At 36.7% G+C, this 23,582-nt stretch overlaps 3 protein-coding genes across 3 annotated transcripts; 1 reads left to right on the top strand and 2 right to left on the bottom strand.

The window, feature by feature from the left end:
• The first annotated feature begins 768 nt into the window (after positions 1-768).
• LOC147558808 (nonsense-mediated mRNA decay factor SMG7-like) lies at positions 769-7,572 on the top strand. Its single transcript, XM_086660485.1, has 8 exons — positions 769-1,346; positions 2,491-2,604; positions 3,072-3,671; positions 3,801-3,923; positions 4,421-4,653; positions 4,742-6,565; positions 6,701-6,835; positions 6,944-7,572. The coding sequence occupies exons 2-6, from the start codon at positions 2,536-2,538 to the stop codon at positions 6,546-6,548; spliced, it is 2,832 nt and encodes a 943-aa protein (XP_086516611.1). The 5' UTR covers positions 769-1,346; positions 2,491-2,535; the 3' UTR covers positions 6,549-6,565; positions 6,701-6,835; positions 6,944-7,572.
• Positions 7,573-9,365: 1,793 nt separating this feature from the next.
• On the bottom strand, positions 9,366-16,059 carry LOC147558807 (uncharacterized). The gene is made up of 6 exons (XM_086660499.1): positions 15,788-16,059; positions 15,546-15,633; positions 10,868-10,932; positions 10,018-10,086; positions 9,891-9,940; positions 9,366-9,667 (listed from the first exon to the last, which is right to left on the bottom strand). Exons 1-6 carry the CDS (start codon positions 15,860-15,862, stop codon positions 9,556-9,558), a joined length of 459 nt encoding a protein of 152 aa, XP_086516625.1. The 5' UTR covers positions 15,863-16,059; the 3' UTR covers positions 9,366-9,555.
• Positions 16,060-16,690: 631 nt separating this feature from the next.
• Positions 16,691-20,268, bottom strand: LOC147558806 (uncharacterized). The gene is made up of 6 exons (XM_086660498.1): positions 20,160-20,268; positions 18,867-19,008; positions 17,668-17,736; positions 17,497-17,572; positions 17,339-17,403; positions 16,691-17,010 (listed from the first exon to the last, which is right to left on the bottom strand). Exons 1-6 carry the CDS (start codon positions 20,177-20,179, stop codon positions 16,921-16,923), a joined length of 462 nt encoding a protein of 153 aa, XP_086516624.1. The 5' UTR covers positions 20,180-20,268; the 3' UTR covers positions 16,691-16,920.
• Between the last annotated feature and the right edge of the window lie 3,314 nt (positions 20,269-23,582).

Raw genomic sequence — 23,582 nt, 5'->3', positions numbered from 1 at the left:
CCCTAGACAGACCTGGCTGTATTTGAGGCACATATAGTAGGACTAAGACTCCTAAGACGACCATGGCGACCTCCTTATTCTGGGCTTAGGTAACAAACCTCTTCGTGCTCGAGGGTCCTCTTACCTTGATACGGGTTGATCTGTTGGACTTTCGGTCTTTCCTTAACTTATTAACGTTAGTCAACATATGACCATTTTTTAGATCATCGGTGTCGATTTTTATTTGCTTCATACATTTACATACTTACTTATTTATAAGTTTAGTTATGTCGTTTGATTGTTAGTTTATTTTCATGTTTGTTTATGAGTTTGTTTGTGTGGTTTGATTGTTAGTTCATGTTGATAAGGAGGACGATTTAAAAATAATTTTGATAGCGTAATTTAATGTTTCTTCCTAACTAGTGCAAGCTAAATAAATCTATGTGGTCCTTAGAATGATTTGATCTTAATATCAAATTAAGACAAAACTTTTATAATACCAAATTGAAATTTAAGATTCACTCAAATCATGACGGAAAATATAATGAACAAATCTAAATAAAAACTCATATCATAAAAAATATTGATTTGAAATTAGAGGTGAACGAAAGTATCTTTCAGTTTCTTCCTAATTTTAACTAAAACGTGCCTCTATCAATCCTTTCTATCTTTAACAAACAAAAGTTACGCTAATACGTGCTTCTATCAATCCTTTCTATCTTTAACATGCAAATGTTACGTTACTTTAGTAATTGTCTCGATTTAGATGTTTTTAGTTGGAAGGAGAAAGAAATATATTAAAGCTACAAATAATGTAATAAATTTATTGGGGTTTTAGGTTTTTTTCATGTTGTTGGGCTTCCGACCTCTTTCATTATAAATTTTTTTCATGAAAATCACTTGCATCTTTGTGATGTATCAATGTCTTGTAACGGGCTAACGGCTGACGTAGCCGGTAGTCGATTTCCACCTAACAATACGCGTGATATATGCAAGTGATCAACATAGAAACATTCTCAAGAGAACATCCTATTGTCGGCTTAGACATCAATCCGACCTGTCATTCAAACCTAAGCACATCTTTTATGATACACAATCCGTTAGATTGTCCTTGAGATCTTACACGATAAATCTTAAAGATTTATGGAGGAGAAAGAAAAGGAAAAAAATTGACTTTTTTTCTATACCCACCAAACCTCCTTCCCTGAATGTCTTCTTCTCCTATCACCAAACCCTAGAATCTTTAAAATCTCCTCACTTACTCTGAGAGATCTATTTTATCAGAATCAAGATAGGGTTATCTTATATAAGAGAGAGTAGAATTCTGGGTTTGGGCGAATTTGACTCAAGCTTATCTGATTACAGAAGTAAGTTTCTCTCTCTACTTTCATCTTTACTAATTTCTGTCATATGGGTGTTCGTTTGTTTTGCTTAAGAAATTGGATTCTAAAAGTAATTTAGGTCTTTACTGTATTTGATTTCATTAAAACCCTTTTTGAGTCTCTTCTTGGTGAAGGGATTTTGTCTTTAAATTATTATTTTGAACTGGTTTTTGTTTGCCCTAGTTGAATTTCTTGAAGATTGTTGTTTTCTTTGGTTATAAGTCAGTGAATTTTAACCCCTCCTGACTAGTTTTGTACAATTCTTTTGAACTGGGTAAATTGATTGATTAAATTATTATGATTCAGATCCCTTTGAAGTTTTTTTTATCAGTTGATGGAGAGCTAGGTTTAAATTGAATTCTTGTATGGGAAGATTGGTTAAATTGGTTAGTTTTGTAGATAAGAACTATATGAATTAACTTATATTAGAATTTTATCAACTTTATAGTATTAGATTAGTAACTGAAAATTAAGGGTTTGTCATGGATGGGGGGAACGAAATGTGATTCCTTTAGTATATGAAAGTGAGAGTTTAGGTGAAGTTTTGTAAGGGCATTTCGACCAAGAAGTATTTGGGAATTGGGGAGGTATGGAAAAGACTGAAATGTTATGAGGTGAATCAAGGGGTATTATTTGTTGCATTTAGTCTGGTAGAATATATGATTGCGGAATGTGGATCATCGGGTAGAGTGAAGGGTTTTGCGAGGTGCAATATTGTATATACATAATCTCTAAATTATGTAATCTGCAGTACTACTGGTGCCCCTTCTTTCATATGTTCAGATAGAAATGAAAATTGCATTTTTATGGATAATAATCTTGTGGAGGGTGTTGTAGTCGATTTTTGGACGAGAATCTCGATTGACGCATGGTTGGTGCGGACATCCCAGCTTTCCTAAGCAAGACTGCGGATATCTTTTAGCGTCCAGTTATGTTCAGTCGCCACGTGCGTTAAATGAATCAGGATTGTTGTGTAGAATGCTAAGATCTTTCCCAGCTACCCTTGATAATATCTAGAGATAAATACCAACTTCGCTAGCGTAGTATAATTGTTTCTACATTCTAGTTCATGTTTTTTCCGTAACTCATTTATTTGCGTCTTCATAACAAACTCCTCGATGTTCTGCAGATCGCGTTCAAGCTTTCTTCCTCAACTGCAATTTTTGTTTAATGGATGATGACTGTTCCGATGAATAACTCTGTTCCTACATCACGGGAGCTTGTCCAACGTCTTCTCAACAAGGTGAGTAGTTGTTTCTGTCGGCTGATTTAGACCTTCGTTTTTTTTATTAGGTTCTCCTTTCATATGATAATCTTTCCAACTGCAATGAAATGTTGGCTGGTATTTTTTCAGCTTCTGTCAGAGTGGTTATGGTTCTTATATCTTGAGTACTCACAACTGAAGTTCCGATGTGTTACAATTAGAATTTTGAACCTTCTCCTTTTGCTATTACTAATATTTAGGTGTACATGCAATCATGATGAGGTTTGATGTTTCATTAAGGGTCATAAAGGTTGAGTTATTAGTCATGTATGAATCTTTCGGGTCCCTAGAACTTGCATCACCCATCTATCTGATGAGAAAATCCATCGAGTAATAACTGCAGATGCATAAGATTTGTCTCTTTTGTTGATTAGTGAGTAACGATGAAATTTTCTTGAGCTTATCTTTTTTGTCCTTCAAGTTTTATAGTTTTATCCTTCTCGCAGAATATTGAGTTAGAGAATAGGCGGCGAGAGTCGGCACAAGCAAGAATCCCTTCGGATCCAAATGCATGGCAACAAATGCGCGAAAATTATGAATCTATAATTCTTGAGGATCATGTCTTCTCCGAGCAACATGGAATAGAGCATGCTCTCTGGCATTTACATTATAGGCGCATTGAGGAATTGCGAGCACACTTTAGTGCTGCTTTAGCATCTCCGGGATCAACGAAATCACCTGGTGGGAAAGTTCTAGTTCAAATTGATCGAATCAAGAAAATCCGTTCTCAATTTAAAACATTTCTGTCCGAAGCATCAGGATTTTATCATGAACTTATATTGAAAATTCGAGCAAAATATGGACTTCCTTTGGGCTATGAGGATCAAGAGAACCAGAGTACTGTGGCAAATGGTCAAAATAAATCTATTGAAATGAAGAAGGCTTTGGTCTCTTGTCACCGTTGCTTGATTTACTTGGGTGATCTTGCACGTTATAAAGGACTCTATGGAGAAGGTGATTCCAGATCTCATGAATATGCTGCTGCTTCAAGTTACTATTCGCAAGCTACCTTGCTTTTGCCTTCAAGTGGGAATCCCCATCATCAGGTTTTCTCTTTTACTTCTTAATGTGGATCCATTTTTATTTATTTCCCGATATTGTCTTTGCGCTATTTCTTTCCAGGCTCTTCACAGTTACATGCCTAATTTCCTTCCCTTTTTTCCCTCTTTTTTCAGCTTGGAATATTGGCTTCCTATTCAGGGGACGAGTTGTTGGCAGTTTACCGATACTTTAGGAGTTTGGCGGTAGAAAGCCCCTTTTCAACAGCAAAGGATAACTTACTTATTGCTTTCGAAAAGGTATAGTTTGTGTACGTACATTAAATTTCGTAATATTTTCCGAAATGACCGAAATATTTCCGTTTCCATGCATTACCGATATTTCCGCTGAAACGGAAATTTAATTACTTTCTCTTAACGATGTCTGATTAAGTAATCAAATTTCGAAATATTTCGGCCGAAATGACCGAAATATTTCCATTTCCATGTCTACCAAAATTACCACCGGAACCGAAATTTCATTACTTATCTACACATTAAGTGCTTAATAGCCGTTATCTAAACTTATCAGTAGCTGCTCGGCACATCCAATCTTCAAAGGGTGGTCTGTCGGGAATAAATTTTCTTCATCATCCCCTTCTTCCTCTCTGGTGATGGTTTCTGTTGTTGGACATAAATAGATAGCACCCAAAAGAGCACTCCTTAACCTTGATACTACTAATGTTTTGACTGTAAAAGTTTAGTATATATTTCTTCTGTAGAATTATTCTTACGTGTAGTATCTATTTGCTGTACAGAATCGTCAGAGTTACTCACAGATTCTTGGGAAAGTCAGAGTTTCTTCAGTGAAAACAACACCTGCACAAGTTACTGAGACGGTAAGAGGCAAAGGGGAAAAGATGGAGCCTTCGAAAGATACTATAGTGGAAACGACTTCATCAAAGGAAATAGCTATAAACATAACTGAGACTTACAAAGCTTTCTGTGGTCAATTTGTGCGACTTAACGGCATTCTTTTCACACGCACAAGGTATTTCACCTTCGTTATTATCATGTCTCGTTTCTCTCAAATTTATATATTAGAATAGTATGATGATACCTTTCCTCGTTTTCCTCAGTTTGGAGACAATTGGAGAAGTATTCTCTTTGGTTTGTGGCAACCTCCACGAGCTTCTCTCTTCAGGGGTGGAAGAGAAGTTCAATCTTGGTCCCAACTTTGCCGAAAATGGACTTGTCATTGTTAGGCTTATCGCGATTCTCATTTTTATGGTTCATAATGCAAAAAAGGAGACTGAAGGTCTATCATATGCTGAGATCTTACAACGTTCTGTTCTTATCCAGAATGCTTATTCAGTTGCCTTCGAGATTGTGGGACGCATTTTTGAGAGATGTTCACAGTTGAATGATCCATCTTCAAGCTATCTTTTACCTGGCATCCTTGTCTTTGTAGAGTGGTTGGCATGTCGTATGGATATTGCTGCAGGCAGTGATGTAGAGGAGAAACAAACTACTTCTAGATCGATGTTTTGGAAACGCTTTTTATCCTTATTGAATAAACTCTTGTTGACTGGTCCGGTTACCAGCAATGAAGATGCAGACAGCGCATGTTTTTTCAATATGAGCAGATATGAAGAAGGGAATAGTGGCAACCGGCTCGCATTGTGGGAGGATTTTGAATTGAGAGGATTTTTACCGGTTGTTCCAGCACAACTAATTTTGGATTTTTCAAGGAAGAATTCTACGGGAAGTGATGGCAGCCATGAGAAAAGGGTTCGTGTAAATAGGATTCTAGCTGCAGGAAAGGTTCTCGTGAATGTTGTTCAGATTGATCATCAGGCAATATATTATGATCGGAAGCTGAAGAAATTTGCTATCGGTGTTGAGCCTGAAACTCCTGATGAGCTTATACTCGCTTCTCCTGCTGCACCGAAATCAAATGGGTCGATGCAAGAAAATCCATTAGAGAAGAACAAATCAGAATTTGTGCTGCAGAACTTGAACTTACAGATGGAAGGAGAAGACGAAGATGAGGAGATCGTTTTCAAGCCAACTATCTCTGAAAAGTTTGTTAATGTTGTTGCTTCTAATTTAATATCCGACAAGGCCAATGGTCAACCACCCTCAGCTCACGTCAGTATTGCCCAAAGTAGTTCTCAAACAATCAATCAGAGTGTTGCTCTGAAACAGCATTTAAACCAGACGGGTTTCTTTGCTGATGAAATAAAAAATTCGACTGTTGTCGACAGAGAGCTTGCCCTGAAAGCGATGTTGGAAGAAGTTTTGACTATTCAACAGCCTCCTGTAGTTTCTCGTTCTTTTCCTCAGAATGTGAATAACATTCATGGCGGGATATCTCCCGACCAAATAAAAGTCCCAGAAACTGTAGTACAGTCGAAGTTTGATATGGTCATGACTTCGGGAGCAAAAGTTGAGAATCTTCCGGTGAGGTCAGCAGCAGTCTTACCGGCAAGTTTGAGGAAAAGCCCTGTAAGCAGGCCCGTTAGGCACAGCGGTCCACCACCTGGGTTCAGTCTTCCTCCTAAACTGGTTGAAGAACCTGTTATTGGTCCCGATTTGAGGAATGGGATGCCAGTAGTTGACGATTATCGATGGCTTGATGGTTATCAGTTACCTTCGTCAACCAACGCCATTCTCCCCAACATCTCTGTCAACGGCACTGGACATATATTTTCCCATGCTATAAATAACATCAATAGCTCCATGGGCCCAACCAACTTCCCTTTTCCAGGAAAACAAGTTCCCAGCCAAGTTGTAAATCAGAAAACCTGGCAGGATTACCAGCATCTTGAGCATTTAAAATTGTACCAGCAAAATCAGAATCTAATCCAGCGACCAAATCAGGAGTCCATTCCACCACCAGAGCAATATCAGGGACATCCCCAATGGCCAGGCCGGTTTGGGTGAATCAATTGCATCTGATGGTAAACTATTTTTCCTGCATATCCCCTTGTACTTCATTAAATATGATTCGTAGCTATTCTCGTGTTATTTTCCCTGGTATAACTTTTGAGAAATCCTAATTGATTTTCAACTTTTTTTCTTTATCAAATATTAAGGTGGCAAAAACGTATTCTGGGATTGAGCAACCAGCTTACCAAGTTTGCACCAACACACCCGTTTCAGTGTCTAAAAGTTTCTATTGGAGCATGGATGGTTTTTGAGATTCTGCAGGCATCTGTCTTTGAAACAGGGTAAGTTCTCAACCATATCCTAAAACACTCAGGAAACAATCAAACCCTTTTCAAGTAAGAAATCTGTCATTTACTAAATATATAGTACTTCGATTATTTATTACGCAGGCAATGCCGAACTTACAAAACCTGAGGAATTATCAAGAGAGTTTCGATTAGTAAGGGACTTGTTTGGAAGGGAGATTAAGTTATTGCTTTAATGGTCATCACTTGAGGTCGGAGATTGAATCGGAAAGAGTTACGTATCTGAGAAGGGTCTGTCTAGCTGTTGAAGACGTGTTACTATCATTGTCGTCTTCGTTAATCAAATTTCCATCATTTGAGTCACCAGCAGTAGTAGTCATGCAGCTTTAAGATGCGAAGGAGTGGCGTTTCGGTTGGTTTAAATGTTCTTAGAGAAGAGGAGAGATTCATCAAGTTGGGGAGCTGGAATGACAGGTTTTCGCCGGTGAAACAGTTGGTGGAGACTTGAATGGGGACGCCAAGATAATTACCTAATATTATATAAACAGTAATAATGAAATAAAAGTATTATCTTATAATATAATGTGATTAGGGTTACTTGATCACACAATGAAAATGGATGTTTGTTTGTGGATTGAAGGTTTGTGGGTGATGGATATGATATACTCTGGTTTTAGTATTGTGGAATGGGTATTTGGATTTAGTATGGATTTAAGTGGATGAAGTTGGAATCTTTTTTAATAATGTTTGATTTGTTTTAGTGATTGTGAAAAGCATTTCTTGTTTTCTTTTATTCTTTTCTACTTTGGCTTCTCTGTTGCACGATGCTTGTATCAGTATTGCTTGCTTTGAATTGATTCAGTCAGATTGCAGGAGGATATATAGAATTGATTAGTCTTCCCTTCCACAGTTGTGGGTGGAGCTGGTTGTCGGATTTGGCGGAACTCGTTGGTGCCGCTCCCACCACCACCTCCACTTCCATGCTGATACCATCGGATTGTCATGCGGTAGAAGCCTTGATGTGGTTGGTGCCTCCTTGTCCTAGCAAATACAATCTAGTCAGAAAAATCCTAAATAACTTACATCTGATACCACCGGATAGTCTCTTGTGAATTCGCTCGTACGGAATTCGCGAAGAGGGGCCTTTCTAACAAAAACTATAAGACTTCCCAACAAAATATTGAAACGTCCTTATTGCTGTCCAGCTTTAAAAAAAATTTGAAGTTGAAGCTGAATGGGATTGGTATTTTTGAGTTGGAGTTAATAGAACTGCGGTTGCAACATGAGCTGAATACTAATCTCACTTGTTTGATTTCATTGTGAAAGAATAGCCTCAAATCAAATTGTTTTTGGCTCAGTTTAGTTTCGCTAAATAATTTTTTAGTCTATCTAGTTCTAGTTATGATTCATTCGGTGTATACTCGTGTCTCTACCATTCTAGTTTTGATTGCACTCACTTATTCACTAAATAAAGTTAAATCTTAAGACAACTCCGTGTATCCAATGCGTGTATTTATAGCAAAAACAACAAGTCCGAATGTGAGAAGAAGACTCGTATTATGATCTAACTTTATTTGAGAGATGAATGTACACTCAAAATATATAAGTAAACTACACATAGTTAGAACTCAGATTCAAAATATAGTGATGAAACGATGAGTATTATTTATATAATAGATTTCACTATTGAATGGGGAGATACCTCTATTAGTTTACTGTCTTTTACACACTTTTGGAGTGAAAAGAGAAAAGAAGTGGGGAAACGAAGTCTGTGGATGCATCGATCTGGATAAACAATTCACTGTTTAGGTGAAGATGTGGTCGGGTTTGATGGGATATTGCTTTTACCCTGCATTATTTGATCTATCAACGACATGACTAACGATTTTGAAGACAATAGATGTGTTTCTCATGGTCAGCGATGGTTTACATTGATCGTGATATTTACTAAATCGTCAAGAGAAAATATGAAATTTGTGTCCAGTAGAGGTTGGACATGTGATGATACATGTAATTTGGTGTAACAACAGGAAGATTTCTCTTACTTTTCTCACCATGAATGTTCTAGTGTTCTTATATTCACTCATTTGAAAGGTGATTATAAATCCATGTGATGATACATGATGATGATGATCAAGAACCTGCGATTATAATTTGAATATGGTTTGAGAGGAATGTGTCTGCTTCTTCATCGGGATGATTTGCTTTACCAATGATCTTTACTTAAGGCTGACAACAGGTTTAGTGAAGGGATATCCTATTCAATCCGACAGATTTGCACGATCTCCATTTGGTTTATAATTTATACTTATTTTTTAGTATAATAAAATTTTATAACCTTTAGGGTCTTTTTTTCGCGATCTTAATGATCTTTTCATTTTATGACTTTAGGGTCTTTTCATTTAATTTTTGTCGTGTTACTCCTTTCCCTTCATGAGCCACTTTACGTTCGAAAGTTCTATGTAGTACTTTACTTATGTAACCCTCATGTTGTTCTCAGAGGAGTTCAAATTCTCAAACCATGTAATGTTATGGATTGATTTCCAACTTATGAATGAAATTCTGGTTTTACTCAAAAAAAAAAAAAAAAATAGATTTCACTATTTTTCTCCAAAAGAAACATGAAAATAACCACCAAAAGAAATGGTAGTTCTGAGTTATGAAGCTGTTTTAACAAAAAAAATCAGCATATTTTCTAGTTGAACAAAAATCACAAACTATCGGGTCCGAATATATGACTGAAACAGTAATCCATATTAGGAAACTGTGGTGCCGTTAAGTTCTAGCTGTGCAACTGCAAGATTGATTGCGTCCATTACGTCCATCTTACCCAAGCTCACAGCCTCGTCCACTGCAGTCCGCTCGTAACTAAACAAAGCCCATGTCCCAAGCATTTCAGCGATACACAAACATTTGTTAAACTTGTGGACATCCAACTCAAAACCAACTGGAAAAGAGTGGAAAGGTCTTCGACATTATATTATAGGGTAATGAGATTTCCCCATTGGTATCTCACACATCTTTAACAACAAAAAAAACCAGTGACAAGAAATCGCGAATAGTTCTAATTTACAAGTTAAAAACCATGTACCTGTTAAGAATAGATAGATCAGCTCCAGCCAAAATTAGATTCTTAACCACCTGGAGAGGTCATTTTTATCTATGAGTTTCGTGAAATATTAGCAGGTTCAATATAAGTTGGGATGCAAAATTATCACCTCAATGCGTCCATTCAGGCAAGCCCAGTGAAGAGGTGTATTTTTTTCCACATTAGTAGCATTTATATCCTGCATCGGAGGTACTAGATTTTAGGGGGGCTGTATAGAATGTTTCTAACGAGTTTGACTTGGAAGTATATCAAATCGCAAAATTTGATATCCTCCAATGTCAATAGCCAGAATTTCATATAGAGTTGCAAATATTGAAAATATCAAATACCTATAGATAGACAAGTGCAGAAGTTAAGGCAAATGACCGAGGGAATAATCATATTTAATATTTTCATCTAAATTAAAAAAAAAATGTATAAAAACATTGAGATTCGCAAATTGTGTTAACTATAACAAAGCACCAAAGTGTCAGCATGAGAAACCAGCAAGTGGAAAAACAATTGAGGAAAGCTGGAAATTTGATTCTGGAGAGAGCTTCGTTGTTATTTTATAAGCATCTTTATTTGGAAAAGACACTAGTCATAACCCAAGGTTTGGTTCATATATTTCAGTGTAAAATCATAAACTAGCTAATATGACTCTTAAGTGTTATACAATTTGTCCTGCTTGCGGGAATTTCTCTGAAAAGTTAGGACATGTTCGCTCAGAGAACCCGTGTCCCAGACTCTGTCAGGAAATACCCACATTATTGTGTATTGGTGTGGCCTACCTATTGATGGACCGAAAGTCCGATAACTTGGATTAACCAACATCTAGTTTACAAAAAGGAATAACTATTTTAAAAGAATAGAAAGAAAAAACTAAAACATAAAATCGACTTTTTCCCCGCAATGGAAGCAACTACTACATGAAGTGCATGACTGTAAAAACATGAATTCTTAGCATCAAAACTCCATACCACTCCATTTCTGATAAGATATTCCACAATGTCAAGATGCCCATTAGCAGCAGCCATATGAAGTGCTGAAAGAAGTTGGCAGCAAAACCAAGTTAAGAAAATACCGAAATCATGCAGTTTATTTAGTGATTATAATCCTATGATTGATGAGGGCTCCAAAGATGTACATGACAGAGCACCTATACATAAAAGATGATCACAAATCCTATGATTTGTTGAGGATGTGTGCAACTTTCCTACTAATGGTCCTATAATAATGATGTTGAAAACCCTGGAAACAGGTATCTTCTACAGAATTTGTGCAAGTGATAACTTCTAGAGTCACTACCAATGACATGCTTATAAATTGTACTCAGATAAGCAGATAGGCAACAAGATGTCGCCTCAGCATCAAAATTGTCCCTTTCCCTTTATGACTTTTATCAATATAGAATTCATACTACCGCTTAAAGTAAGAAATTCAGACATATTAGCCACTTACTAAATTGATGTAGATTGTTGCGGAAGCGTAAAAGTAATGGAATCCACCATTGTTAATAAACTAAACTAACGAAATAAAACTGATAAAATAACGATAAACAATAAACTTGATTAATAATAAACTTGGTTGATAATATTCTCTGATCTGAATAACAAGGACAGACCTGACTTCCTTTTATAGGAACTTAGAAACTTCTAGATAGACTCAAATTAGGATTCCTAAATATCAAAGATACTCAAACATAGAAACTTCTAAACCTAGACTTAGTAGGAAATACTAAAACATGGAAACTCCTAAACTCTAACCCTAATGGACTAGGCAATGAGGCCCTCTAACTAGTTCGGCCGTGAGGCCCATCTTGATGGTCTCCATCATACTCCCCCTCTGTGGAACAACTTGTCCCCAAGTTGGTGTCGTCATATATTGGTTCATCCGGATAAAACGGGTAGTTATTAGCGATGTGGAAGGTAACTTTGGCGACGATTTTGAAGGCAATCCTTAGTTCCCACTTTGCGCGAAATTTGCCAAAAAATCGGAGAAGACAAATATAGACCAATTCAGCAACTAGAATCTGAAATCCATGATGTGAAATATCCCGCAAAATCAATTGCAGGAAACAAACTTCTAACAAATTTCTAAATCTCCCGTTGTCTAGTAATTCAACGAAGAGGATCATAATATCCACATTATTCTCTCTAAAAAATTCAACTATGTAGTTTGTCATCCTATCGAGGTTTCGACCAACGAGTGAAGAATAAACAATGTTGATCGTGCCATCTTCCCATTGTAAAATTTGCCACTTAACAATCTTCATGAAAGAGTGAAGTAACATGAACAAGTATGAAGAGAGACTTATTGTAGCAATTCCCACAAGTTCTTCACCAAGAGACGAAATAACAAATAAAGGAACATAACCTTCAGGATCCTTTAGTATATGCTTAAATATGGTATCACTTGCAAATAAACTCATATCGCTGAATTGATATTCCACCTGTTTGACTATCTCTAATCGAAGATCATTACTGAGTAAATTTTTTAATGAAATTGGAATTGTAAGAGTAGAATATGAAATCAATTGAACTGAATTCTGTTCCCTAGGGTTAAACCGATCAGACCCACTACTAGTACCAATATACTGTAAGTTTGGGTAACCTGAATTTGGAATTTGGATCCGTGTTCTTGGAACAAATTCAAAGGAATTCACGTCTAATGTAGAAGAAAGATTGGTTTTACTATTACTACTGTTTATCTTCTTTCCTTCTACTGGTTCTGACATCTCACTTTCTCTCCCACTTTTATTCATTGTCATAATAACCTTCTCTGCTACAAGAGAAGAATAGTGAAACCCAACACCAAATTGACCAATCACACTAACATCTGCCCCTACCTCTAATGGCTCCATGAATTCCTTTGTTTCAGATCTCTCAATCTTTCCCAAATTGTTCATCAAATCGACTGTCGTCAATCTGATTCCATTATCAATACGGTTTGGTCGGTTTGTAGCTCTTATAACAATTACATGCGCATGAGACTTTAAACCCTCCGTAAGTGTCAAGAGTTGGGAAATAATTTCAAGAATAGAGATATTATAAGGAATTTGTCTAACGGATTTTGCATATGTAGAATCTAGTTTAGATCCAGGAGCAGCTGATCCGAAAGTAACTTTACCGCCTTTAATGTTGGCAATATTAACAAACTCTAGGTGTCCTTGTTCATCACTAGTAGTTAGACAAAGAGTTGTTGATAAAGAAGTACCTTCATAGATAGCATGAAGTTGTTCACTGTCATAACAATCAAGAATAACATGAAGACTTAAAGCGTTTTTTATTACTGAAAGTGGATGATTTGATGCTAAACTTGATATGGCTGAGTGTGATAGCACCAAACACGTAATTGTTTTACTACTATTGACTTCCTCTGCAAGTTTTGTTTAGCCAATGTCATCTGTACTGACAAAACCGGGACTCTTACCTTGAACCACATGAAAGTGACCAAGTTCTCGGAGAAATAGGAAGATGGAAGATGAACACATGGTTGTCATTCTTGGAGTGGAAGTGAGCAATTCGTCTTCCCCATTCATTGAATAACTTGTATTTTTGTTATCAAAGATCTCTCCTCCAACAATATTGTTCATGGTAGTCGAAGGAATTTTGTGATTCGAAACAACTAATTCTTCTCCCGGGATTATATACGGAGCAAATAATTTGTCTGAGCTTTTGTTATTCATCTCATTGAACTTTTCTTTCTCCGTTATTGAAAAACTAGTATTTATTTTATCAAGAAAATCTCCTTCAACAGTATCGACCATAGTAGTCGAAGGAATTTCGGATAATTCACTTTGTTCTTCTTCTTCCTCAGTCATTGAGAAAATTTTGTTTTTTTTGTCAAGAACTTCTTCAATACCATCGAACACGATGACCGAAGTAACATTGGAGGACTGTCTACTTGATTCAATCTTTGTCTCCACATATGAAAAATATTCATCTAAAGGAAGAAAAACATACCTGAAGATGTTTTTCAATGTAGTCCAATCGTCTACGAATTTTTTTCCTTGATTAATGAGACCCTATTGCATTGCATTGAATTGTTCGTAGATTCTTTCGGACATATGTTGTTCGATGAGAAAAACCTTATCTTCGTCATGGATATCTTGATTTATGAACCAATCTTCCATATGTTGAATCCAAAAATTTATATGATATTGACCGTCGAATAGAGGAATTTTAGAAACGGTATTAATTTTTTCTAGATATTTTTGATCAACATAAAATTGTTTTGAATCTCGAAAGGGATCCCAATCTAAACGTGGAAAAATTTTCCAACACTCAAGGAGAGATGTATCCATGAAAAAAATTTCATCTTTTGTTCCCAGATTTTTAAAGCTCTGAATACCAGTTGATGTAGATTGTTGCGGAAGCGTAAAAGTAATGGAATCCACCATTGTTAATAAACTAAACTAACGAAATAAAACTGATAAAATAACGATAAACAATAAACTTGATTAATAATAAACTTGGTTGATAATATTCTCTGATCTGAATAACAAGGACAGACCTGACTTCCTTTTATAGGAACTTAGAAACTTCTAGATAGACTCAAATTAGGATTCCTAAATATCAAAGATACTCAAACATAGAAACTTCTAAACCTAGACTTAGTAGGAAATACTAAAACATGGAAACTCCTAAACTCTAACCCTAATGGACTCGGCAATGAGGCCCTCTAACAAGTTCGGTCGTGAGGCCCATCTTGATGGTCTCCATCATAAATTATTAAAGATTAGACATAAGTAGGATTTAGGAACACGATGTTCTTATGTGCTGGTGCAAATATATTATAGAAGGAATCCACCTTAGTTCTCTGAGAAAGGTTTGGAAATTTAAACCTAGCAACAAGTCAAGATACATGTTGGTACCATTGGTCTCTTTCAGGGATTCCTCTACCCTCATCAAGTTCCACAAGAATTTCTGTTGTTTTCCTTTCCCTACATTATATCTACAAACTAATGAACCTTATATTTGGTTATATGCATGCAACTATCTAAGATGATAGTTGCTAACGGCACATGGGGTCTTGCTCCAATGGTTGTGCACCTACTACTAAAACCCGGATGTCACAAGATCGATACTTGGTGGGAGTGGCAATCCATCATTAACTACCGAAGGTATAATTAGTAGAAGTAGTTAGTTCAGAATGAACTTTAGGGTAGTCTTCATAACATTTAGGATTTGTGAGCGTCTTTAGGACAGTTTCATGGCAGTTACGAGCATATTTCATCCTTCTGATGTATCCAAACCATTTGGTGTATGATGTCTATCGTGCTAATGTGATTCTGTACTTCAAAAAGAAAAAAAGTCGCTAACGAATCGTATGCGCCCAGAGACAGCTCGACACTTCCTTTTTCGGATTTGCTGTCAGAGTTAACTAATTACTATAAACCACATTCCATAGTCACAAATTGAACATCCCCAACTGATTGCAGATAATGAAATTAGTAGAGGATTCTTCATTTTTCATAGAAAAACTAGTTAAGAGTATTTACTAATATCATTAGCAGAGAAATGAACAAGGATAAATAGGTCTAAAAATTGAACCTTGAATACTAAAACCATAAAAAAAAACATAACCATGATGAAATATATGAATTGTGCAGCTATTAATGGGGGAAAAAGTTGTAAGAAATGAATAATAAAGAACCTGTTCGGCCTTGAGAATCCTTAGAATTAAGAGAAACACCAAGAGATGATAAGCTTATAACATCTTCAATATCATTGTATCTAGCTGCCTGTTTTAAAGGCAAATAATTCAGGATAAGGGTTTATGAATATGAACATTCTAAATAAGATTTTGAAGTAATATAATTGAGCTAAAACCCTAACTAAATCAAGGATAGATAGATGGTCGACATGGAGAGAGAGAGAGAGAGAGAGAGAAAGTACTTCAAGTAACGCATCGATGTTGTAGGAAGTAGAGTCGTCCTGATGCTGCGAAGGGTTTGTTTCTTGCTTCCCCATAAGCAGAGTAGTAGAGATAAACTGAAGTTCCAGAGGTTTAGAGAGAGAAAGAGAGAGGGAGGCGAGTGAGAAAATTGATTGTTACCAAGGTGGTGGAATTTATTTTCTTGTGACTTTGTAAGTGTAGGGATATTCCACCCATGGGAAATTAGTTTTCTCACTGATTTTTGTCCATCAAGCTTACCGGACGAAACCTTACAACAGCTTCTATATGTGATCTACTTTTGTTGGCCGCGGTTTTGGGACATACTAAAAGAAAAAAAATGTTCCCCAAAAATTTTAGACGCCATCGGCACCTCTTATTTTTCACACTGACAAGGGTCTTTGACAGACAATAGGGTATCTGACAGACAACAGGGTCTCTGGCGGACAACACCGTCTCGTACGAAGAAAAGTAAATTACTGGTGAATACTTAAACTCTTGAGTAGAGTTTCACTAGTAAAAGAAAAAAGTTGTCCAAGGTATCCATGATTTTTTCACCTAAATTTAGATACCCTGGACACTTTTAGTTTTTTAGGATGCTCTCTTTCTTTTTTATATTGCAAGTTTCTAGGTTGAGACTCACCATGATGGGTGATTGTAAACTGAGAATCAGGAGAAGAGTAAATTCGTGTTAGTATTAATACGATTTCCTCTGGTTTGGTCGCCCAATGAGTCCGTGCAAACCTAAATAAAATACGCTTGACTTCATGCAAACTTCGCAGTAAGAGTTGAAGGTTAAAAGAATTGAGTGATGCTCTAGTTTTGGCCAATTTCCTACTTGTTAGCGGGTTTTTCGCGCCTGAATGAGTCAAATGTTACATTTATAACATAATAAGATTAACATGGGAAAATGAAACACAGATGTATCGGTATTGGAGTTCAAGTTTTAGTTGATAAAGAAGACCAACTCACCCTCTATCTACTAGGGCATTTAAAGAACAACCAAACAACAAAATCTGATAACTATTGTTCTGTACTTCTTTTGTTGATGTTTAGTCATAGAGTTATAGATCATTCAATACAAGCATACAACTCAGAAGTGTTCCTATATTTGTAAAAATCATAAGGCACATGACTACCGCACAACGGAAGGTTGATGATGAGGCTTTTGTTTCGTGTATCCAAGACTCGCAAGCTTCTGTACCAGTATTCTCTCGGCATCCGCCTGAAAAATTAAATAATGATGTCATCGGATACAATCGACATTCAAAAGGCCAACGAATTTGATTCTCAATGTGATAAATATTCATGGGTTAGGTCCATTTCTCTTTCAACAGAAATGAAGTAGCTCCATATGTGGGTTGACGTGTAAAGTGAGACAGTTGGATCGTAAAAGCTCAGATAAAAATCTTAGGGTTGTCTACGGTAGGCCTAAAAGAACATCATTGTGTATTATATAAAGTGTGTGTATATATATATATATATATATATATAGAGAGAGAGAGAGAGAGAGAGAGAGAGAGAGAGAGAGAGAGAGAGAGAGAGAGAGAGACCTCAAGCAAAGGGCTGCTCTTGGGAATGTTGCACGCTAGAACTACATTTAGACCAGATTTCAGAGCTGGAAAAGAGAGTTGTTTTGCATCAGTACTATGAGTTAGATATAAACACTTCATCGTCTAGACTACCCGAATAAGTAAAATACAAAGCATACCTACGCGGCGAGCAATACTTGAACCAGTGTTATCTGAGGCACCTCCGAGAATGGAAGTTACGCTCACAGCATTGTTCTGACCACGCACCAAACAATGTATGATTAGAAATTAAATTATGAAACATAAGCCATAACAATTCGAGAATTGGCTCCATAGAAATGGCAACTTACAGGTCTAGTAGGCGCAGCTGCATATAAATGTCCAATTTTTGCCGAGTTGCAGCCTATCCATGCATATATCTACAGTCAAATTGGTATAGGAAATCAGATGAAATAATGCAAAATAATTTTTATCGATGTAATAACTAGAAACAATGATAAATCAATTATCACGATATCATCTAAAGTGAAATATGAGTATATGACACTACCCCCTCAATGGAATTGATGAATGAATTGAACTCTATGAATACAGACATCAAATACGTCCACGCACATCAGCTCCTACCTAATACAATAACCTTAGGGAAGAAAGCCATGGACAAGCCCGAGTTCCACTTACAATTCTATAACCTTAGATTAGAAAGAACACTTCCGATCTTTGATTTGTTTCATTGTAGGATTTGTTTTTCATTTGGATTATGTATGCTAGCTGTAAGTAACTTACCCATATATGGGTATTTGAAGGCGACACTCAAATATTTTTAAATTGTAAAATTCAAAGTTAGCATCTTCTTGAAAATATCTATTTTGTTTAGTACACAATTTTCTATTAGGCAATGAACCGTCAATTAGGGTTAACTTCCCGCACTCCCATTATATTCTTCAAGTTCTAAGGAGGGTGAAGTAAGTAGAATCCACATCCCACATAGCCATTCCTCATCCGATCTTAATCTGTTGTGTTTGAACGAAAACAGATAGAAATTGTTTGACATTCCAACCCTAGGTAAGAGAATTTTCCACCCATCAATCTGTCGCTCTAATTTTGTAAGCATTCTAATATCCTTAAACTTCTAATACTGATTAAGGAAAGGGAATTCAATTAAGTTTTTAATCAAATTTCAAATAGGTAACTGAATGTTTGACAATCTAAGAATTAACCCAATTTAGCAACCTAAAACCTGAAGTTAAAACACATTAACTAACCACTAATCAATCCTAAACCCATCTTTTGAATTGGAATCTACTCTATTCAAATTACCCAAATGAATCCATGCCAAATATCTTAATAACAGGTATTATGTTAAAGATTAAATTCCTTCAGAAGTTCAGTAGTTGAATAACCTATCAGTTAAATAGACTCTAAAGCAATCCCATTTAATACTAATAATATTAGGGCAAAAATAGCAGAACCAAAATTAGGGTATCATAATAGAACTGCAAAAGGAAGAAACTTTCCAGCGATTATTGAAGACGTGAACAATAATCACCTGTTTTTGAAGCTTAATGATCTGAAAATGGAAAGTTGTATTATTCATGTCTTCAGAAAAACATGTAATTTGCACACCATCTTCATCGCCATTACGTTGAACTGAACTTTGATTAGAAGAGGTAATAGTTAACTTGTTTAAGGTTGTGTTTGTTTTTTCTTTGTGAGTCTGAATCTGAATTACTGAATCTGAATTGGTTGAACTGAAATGGCTGAATCTGAAAAATCTGAATTATTTTACATTAAGATGTTTGTTTTTCATATCTGAATAATTAAATCTGAATTATGGCTTTGACATTTATACCCTCATGTATCTTTCTTAAAAGAAAAAAAACCCTAATTTTTCTTAACCTTTCTCCTCCTCTTTCTGCTCACTCTCTCTCTCTACCCTACACTCTCTCTACACAGCATATCAAAAACCTAAAAAAACCCTCACAGATCCGGTTGATTGAAAAACCCTCTCTCTCTTAAATAATGAACACATAACTACTCTCTCTTCTAGACAGTAGATATGTGGACTGGTTTTGCTAGAAAACTCTCACAGATCCGGTTGAAGGTCGTGGATGAAAAGCTTTAATGGATCCCTAGGGTTTCCCTCTCTCTCTCAAATAATGAGCACATAACTACTCTCTCTTCTACACGTCGTGGCTTAAGGTCGTGGCTGGTTGATTGAAAAACCCTAGGGATCCAAAAGAACCCTCACAGATCCGACGAAGTTTCACAATCTTTTCTACAATGGCTTTCGTGGAGTGGTTGTCTCCGTGGTGTTTCCTACGTGGTGGTGGTAGTGGTTTTCGGGGGTGGTGGTCTGGGGTGGTGGTATATGGTGGTGGACTTTGGTGGTGGCCTGTGTTGGTGGTGGTCTGTGTGGTGGCCTGTGGTGGCGGTCTGTGGTGGTGGCAGTCTGTGGTGGTGGCCTATGGTGGTGGTGGTTTGTGGTGGTGGCCTGTGGTGGCAGTTTGTGGTGGTGGCCTGTGGTGGCGGTCTGTGGTGGTGGTGGTTTATGGTGGTGGTGGTAGTTTTGTTTTAGTGGTGGTAGTGGTGGTGGAGAAGAAAGATTGTTCTAAATTATATGGGCATAAATGACATTTTACACTTTTCAGAATTTATTTCTTCTTTCAGACTTGTTTTGAAGTCTGAATAAAATGGGCTCTAATTCAGCCAATTCAGACAAATGCATGATTCAGCTTAATTTTCAGATTTCACTAATGATAAAAACAAACACCTGGAATCTGAATTGGCACCCAATTCAGATTTCAGATCTGAAAAATTAAAAAAACAAACACAACCTAAGTCTAGGGTTTCAGAGGCCATTGGTGGTGTAGTGTTGATTAGAATTAGAACTTCAAAAAAAAAAGGTCTAAAAGGAAGAAGGAACCAAAAATCCCAACTGGTTGAGTTACTTGAAACCAACAACGGCAATTCTAGAGGGGCATTGGTAAAGAGCCTCCGAATTTTGCCATGAAGGAGCGCCCAAAGTAATAATAGGGGACCCCTATAGAGCCACCCTACCAAAAATCTAATCGAATTCTTTCTCATCCTATATAATAAAACAGGTCAGTCGGTTACGTGAGGTATAAGATGATTGAAGGTTGCCGGCTGGAACATTAACCGGTCAGCGACTTTCTCTAGTGAAGATGATGAGGTGGCGAGAAGATGAGGTGGCAGAGAGTGACGGTGAGTTGGATTAGAGAGAAGTGATGAATAGGTAACGGTGTTATAACGGAACCTAAAAAAGGGAGTCATCTGGGTATTTTTGATAAGGTAGGGAGTTAGGTAGGAAACTGGTCATAAAGTTGTGGGTTATTTTGGAAATAACCCTTAACATTATTTTCACGATAACTCAAATTCCATACCCTTATAGTTTAAAAAAAAAGGGTTATTTCCCTAATGGCCCGCTACTTTTGACCAGCTTCCTGCCTGGCCCCCCACTTTACGAGAAATATCCATATGTCCCCCTTCCGTTATAACACCGTTACTCTCTCTCTCTTCCATTTCTTTTCTCTCTCCTCCAGCATGTTTTCTCTTTCTGCCACCTCGTTAAAACCAGCCACATCATCGTCTTCACCGGCAGGTTCGCCGGCCGGCGGGCGACCTTCAAACTTTTTTTTTCTCTCTAAGAAAAAAAAAATTTGGATTCTCTCCTCTCTCTCTCTCTAAACTCCGGCGAAGGGGGTTTCCCTTCGCCGGAGTAGGTCGAAGTCAACCTTGAACAGATCTGTTCAAGGTCACGAACTGACCTACTCCGACGAAGGGAAACCCCCTTCGACCTACTCCGGCGAAGGGAAACCCCCTTCGCCGGAGTTTAGAGAGAGAGAGAGGAGAGAATCTAAAAAAAAAAATTTTAAAGAGAGAGAAAAAAAAGTTGGAAGGTCGCCGGCCGGAAATTTGGCTGGCCGGCGAACCTGCCGGTGAAGACGATGATGTGGCTGGTTTTAACGAGGTGGCAGAGAGAGAAAACATGCTGGAAGATAGAGAAAAGAAATGGAAGAGAGAGAGAGAGTAACAGTGTTATAATGGAAGGGGGCCATATTGGTATTTCTCGTAAAGTGGGGGGTCAGGCAGGAAGCTGGTCACAAAGTAAGGGGCCATTAGGGAAATCACCCAAGATATAATTTGGAATGATGTTCCACCTTTAATTTCTCATTTGTATTGTAATAGAATTTTGATTCCTAGCCCAATAAATCTGGACTTGGGGTGTTACATCAAGTTTAACCGATAAAGTTCAGTATTTAAGTTTAAATCTTCTTAGTTCCGGTTCTATAGTCTTTAGCCAAAGATCTAAAGTTTTTCAAAATTTTCCGCTGCGTCATTATATCCTTAATATCCAAAGTCCAATAAATCATATATTCTATCTACATTATGAATCGAGCTTGGTATCTCTGGGGTTTTGATGTAAATGTGATACAACCTGAGCTAGCAGTTGTTGGCAAATCAAACCCATTGAGAGGGCTGATGACTTAACGAGGTAGAAGACTTGAGAAAAATCTCCGACTAATTTTATTGTCCCAATCTTTGCAAGTTTTGATGGGCCCATACTTTTTTTTTTTTTTTGAATCAAGCCCATACTTATTTATTACTCTCTTATATTGAAGTTCACCACCTGTTGGAGGACCCATGGCTGTTCAAGGTGCATATTGCACATTTACGTGCCCCTTCAAACACGTTCTTTGCTCTTCTTCACTTATCTTGTGTACAATTTTGTCTCTACTATCCATTGAGATAATGTTTCAACAAAAAAAAAAAGTCAAGATAATGCAAGGAAGAAAATTAAACCACAAAAAAAGACATCTTACAATTAAAATAAGTTAGGAGATAATTCATCAACCAAAATATTAACTTAGCTCCACACATCTAGTACTTATACTCTAGGCAAATTAATTGGTTGTGCACAAAATCATCGGTCGTGATAAAAAAGACTCATTCAAACTAATTTGCATCCAAAATGATTTGATTTGTTTGGCCTCAATATTCATAACAATTATGAGTAGAAGTCTTGGTGACTGGCTAGCATTGAAATTTCTACACAAAGAAGAAGACACAAAATACATTTTAAAACCGTTTATTGTGAATAGTCTAAAAGACTTCAATAAACAACTGAAAGAATTACAAAAAGAAAATTCTGAGTTCAACAGAGCCCATTGAGAGGATTTAATAACAAAATTTAACAGGCTAGAAAATCCTACAGATTTTAAAGAGTCTCCAATAAATTATACTAGAATGACTCATTCACTCAAAAGAATTATAATCCAGCTCAAGTTTACACCTAGAAATAATGAGTCCAAAAAAATGGAGACGAGTATTTATTCCCAAATTCATAAAGGTAAGTACTAAGCTACATAATTGATTGATCATAGTTAATGTTTACTGTTTTATTACTAGTTCTGGACTTCTGGGTAATAATGATCCATTTGATGCTTATACTACATCATACATTTTTTTCATAAAGAGTTAAAACTTCCATATTTTTTAGGGGGAAACTAAACAGGTTAAGCCCCTTCAAACACGTCTGGCCTAATGGTGTACTAATATGCCTCTATTAAGATTACACAAACGAAAGAAAACACAACTAATATCGGTGAGTCTTCCTTACTAGCATTGACATTTCTACATAAAGATGACATAATAAATCCTATCAAACAGAAAGAAAAAGTTTCCGTCATTGTCACAACTTACAATGTCATAGCTTCGGTTAGTGTCAAACCCGTAAGGGCCGTACACGTTACCCTATAGTCCATCATTTGTGTTCTTAATAACCCAAGCCCAATAAATCATATATTACACCTTCGTTGTGAATCGAGACTGGAATTTTGGGGTAAATGCGATAGCAACTGAGCTAGTAGTTGTTGGCAAATCAAACCCATTGAGAGGGCCGATGAACAATCAAACTTAACAAGGTAGAAAAGTCTGAAGACTTCGCAAGTTCCAATGGACCCATACTTATTTATTAGTCTCTTTGTGGCCATAACATCTTAAAAATATTTTGCCCCACAGAGAATTGATTGGTTGTAAAGAAAACAGAGTCTTGAGACTAATTACTGATTGAAGGTCTTGTTGACTCAAAAATTGACAATTCAGCTGAAAAATGTAATACAGTAGTAGAGATCCTACCACGCCCAAAAGCTTTAGATTTTTGTATGTTTGTGTGTATATATATATATTAACAGTTCAGTTTGAAAACACTGTTAGTTTCTGGTTTTGATTTCAGTTCTTAATA

The sequence above is a fragment of the Eschscholzia californica genome, unplaced genomic scaffold (assembly GCF_041429995.1).
Source record: "Eschscholzia californica isolate CP2 unplaced genomic scaffold, dmEscCali1.0.p SCAF_2, whole genome shotgun sequence".
Classification (NCBI taxonomy): domain Eukaryota; kingdom Viridiplantae; phylum Streptophyta; class Magnoliopsida; order Ranunculales; family Papaveraceae; genus Eschscholzia; species Eschscholzia californica.
Note: the sequence above shows the minus strand (reverse complement) of the source record. Positions and strands in the feature narration are given on the sequence as shown.

Coding starts and splice junctions, on each gene's coding strand:
- LOC147558808 (XM_086660485.1), top strand. CDS start 2,536: ATGATGACTGTTCCGATGAATAACTCTGTTCCTACATCACGGGAGCTT. Junction 2,605..3,071: donor TCCAACGTCTTCTCAACAAG/GTGAGTAGTTGT, acceptor TCCTTCTCGCAG/AATATTGAGTTAGAGAATAG. Junction 3,924..4,420: donor TACTTATTGCTTTCGAAAAG/GTATAGTTTGTG, acceptor TTTGCTGTACAG/AATCGTCAGAGTTACTCACA.
- LOC147558807 (XM_086660499.1), bottom strand. CDS start 15,862: ATGGGGAAGCAAGAAACAAACCCTTCGCAGCATCAGGACGACTCTACT. Junction 10,933..15,545: donor GGATTCTCAAGGCCGAACAG/GTTCTTTATTAT, acceptor AACTTCTTTCAG/CACTTCATATGGCTGCTGCT. Junction 9,941..10,017: donor GCCTGAATGGACGCATTGAG/GTGATAATTTTG, acceptor TGACCTCTCCAG/GTGGTTAAGAATCTAATTTT.
- LOC147558806 (XM_086660498.1), bottom strand. CDS start 20,179: ATGGCCTCTGAAACCCTAGA. Junction 17,737..18,866: donor TCATTAAGCTTCAAAAACAG/GTGATTATTGTT, acceptor ATTTGACTGTAG/ATATATGCATGGATAGGCTG. Junction 17,404..17,496: donor AAGTATTGCTCGCCGCGTAG/GTATGCTTTGTA, acceptor TCTCTTTTCCAG/CTCTGAAATCTGGTCTAAAT.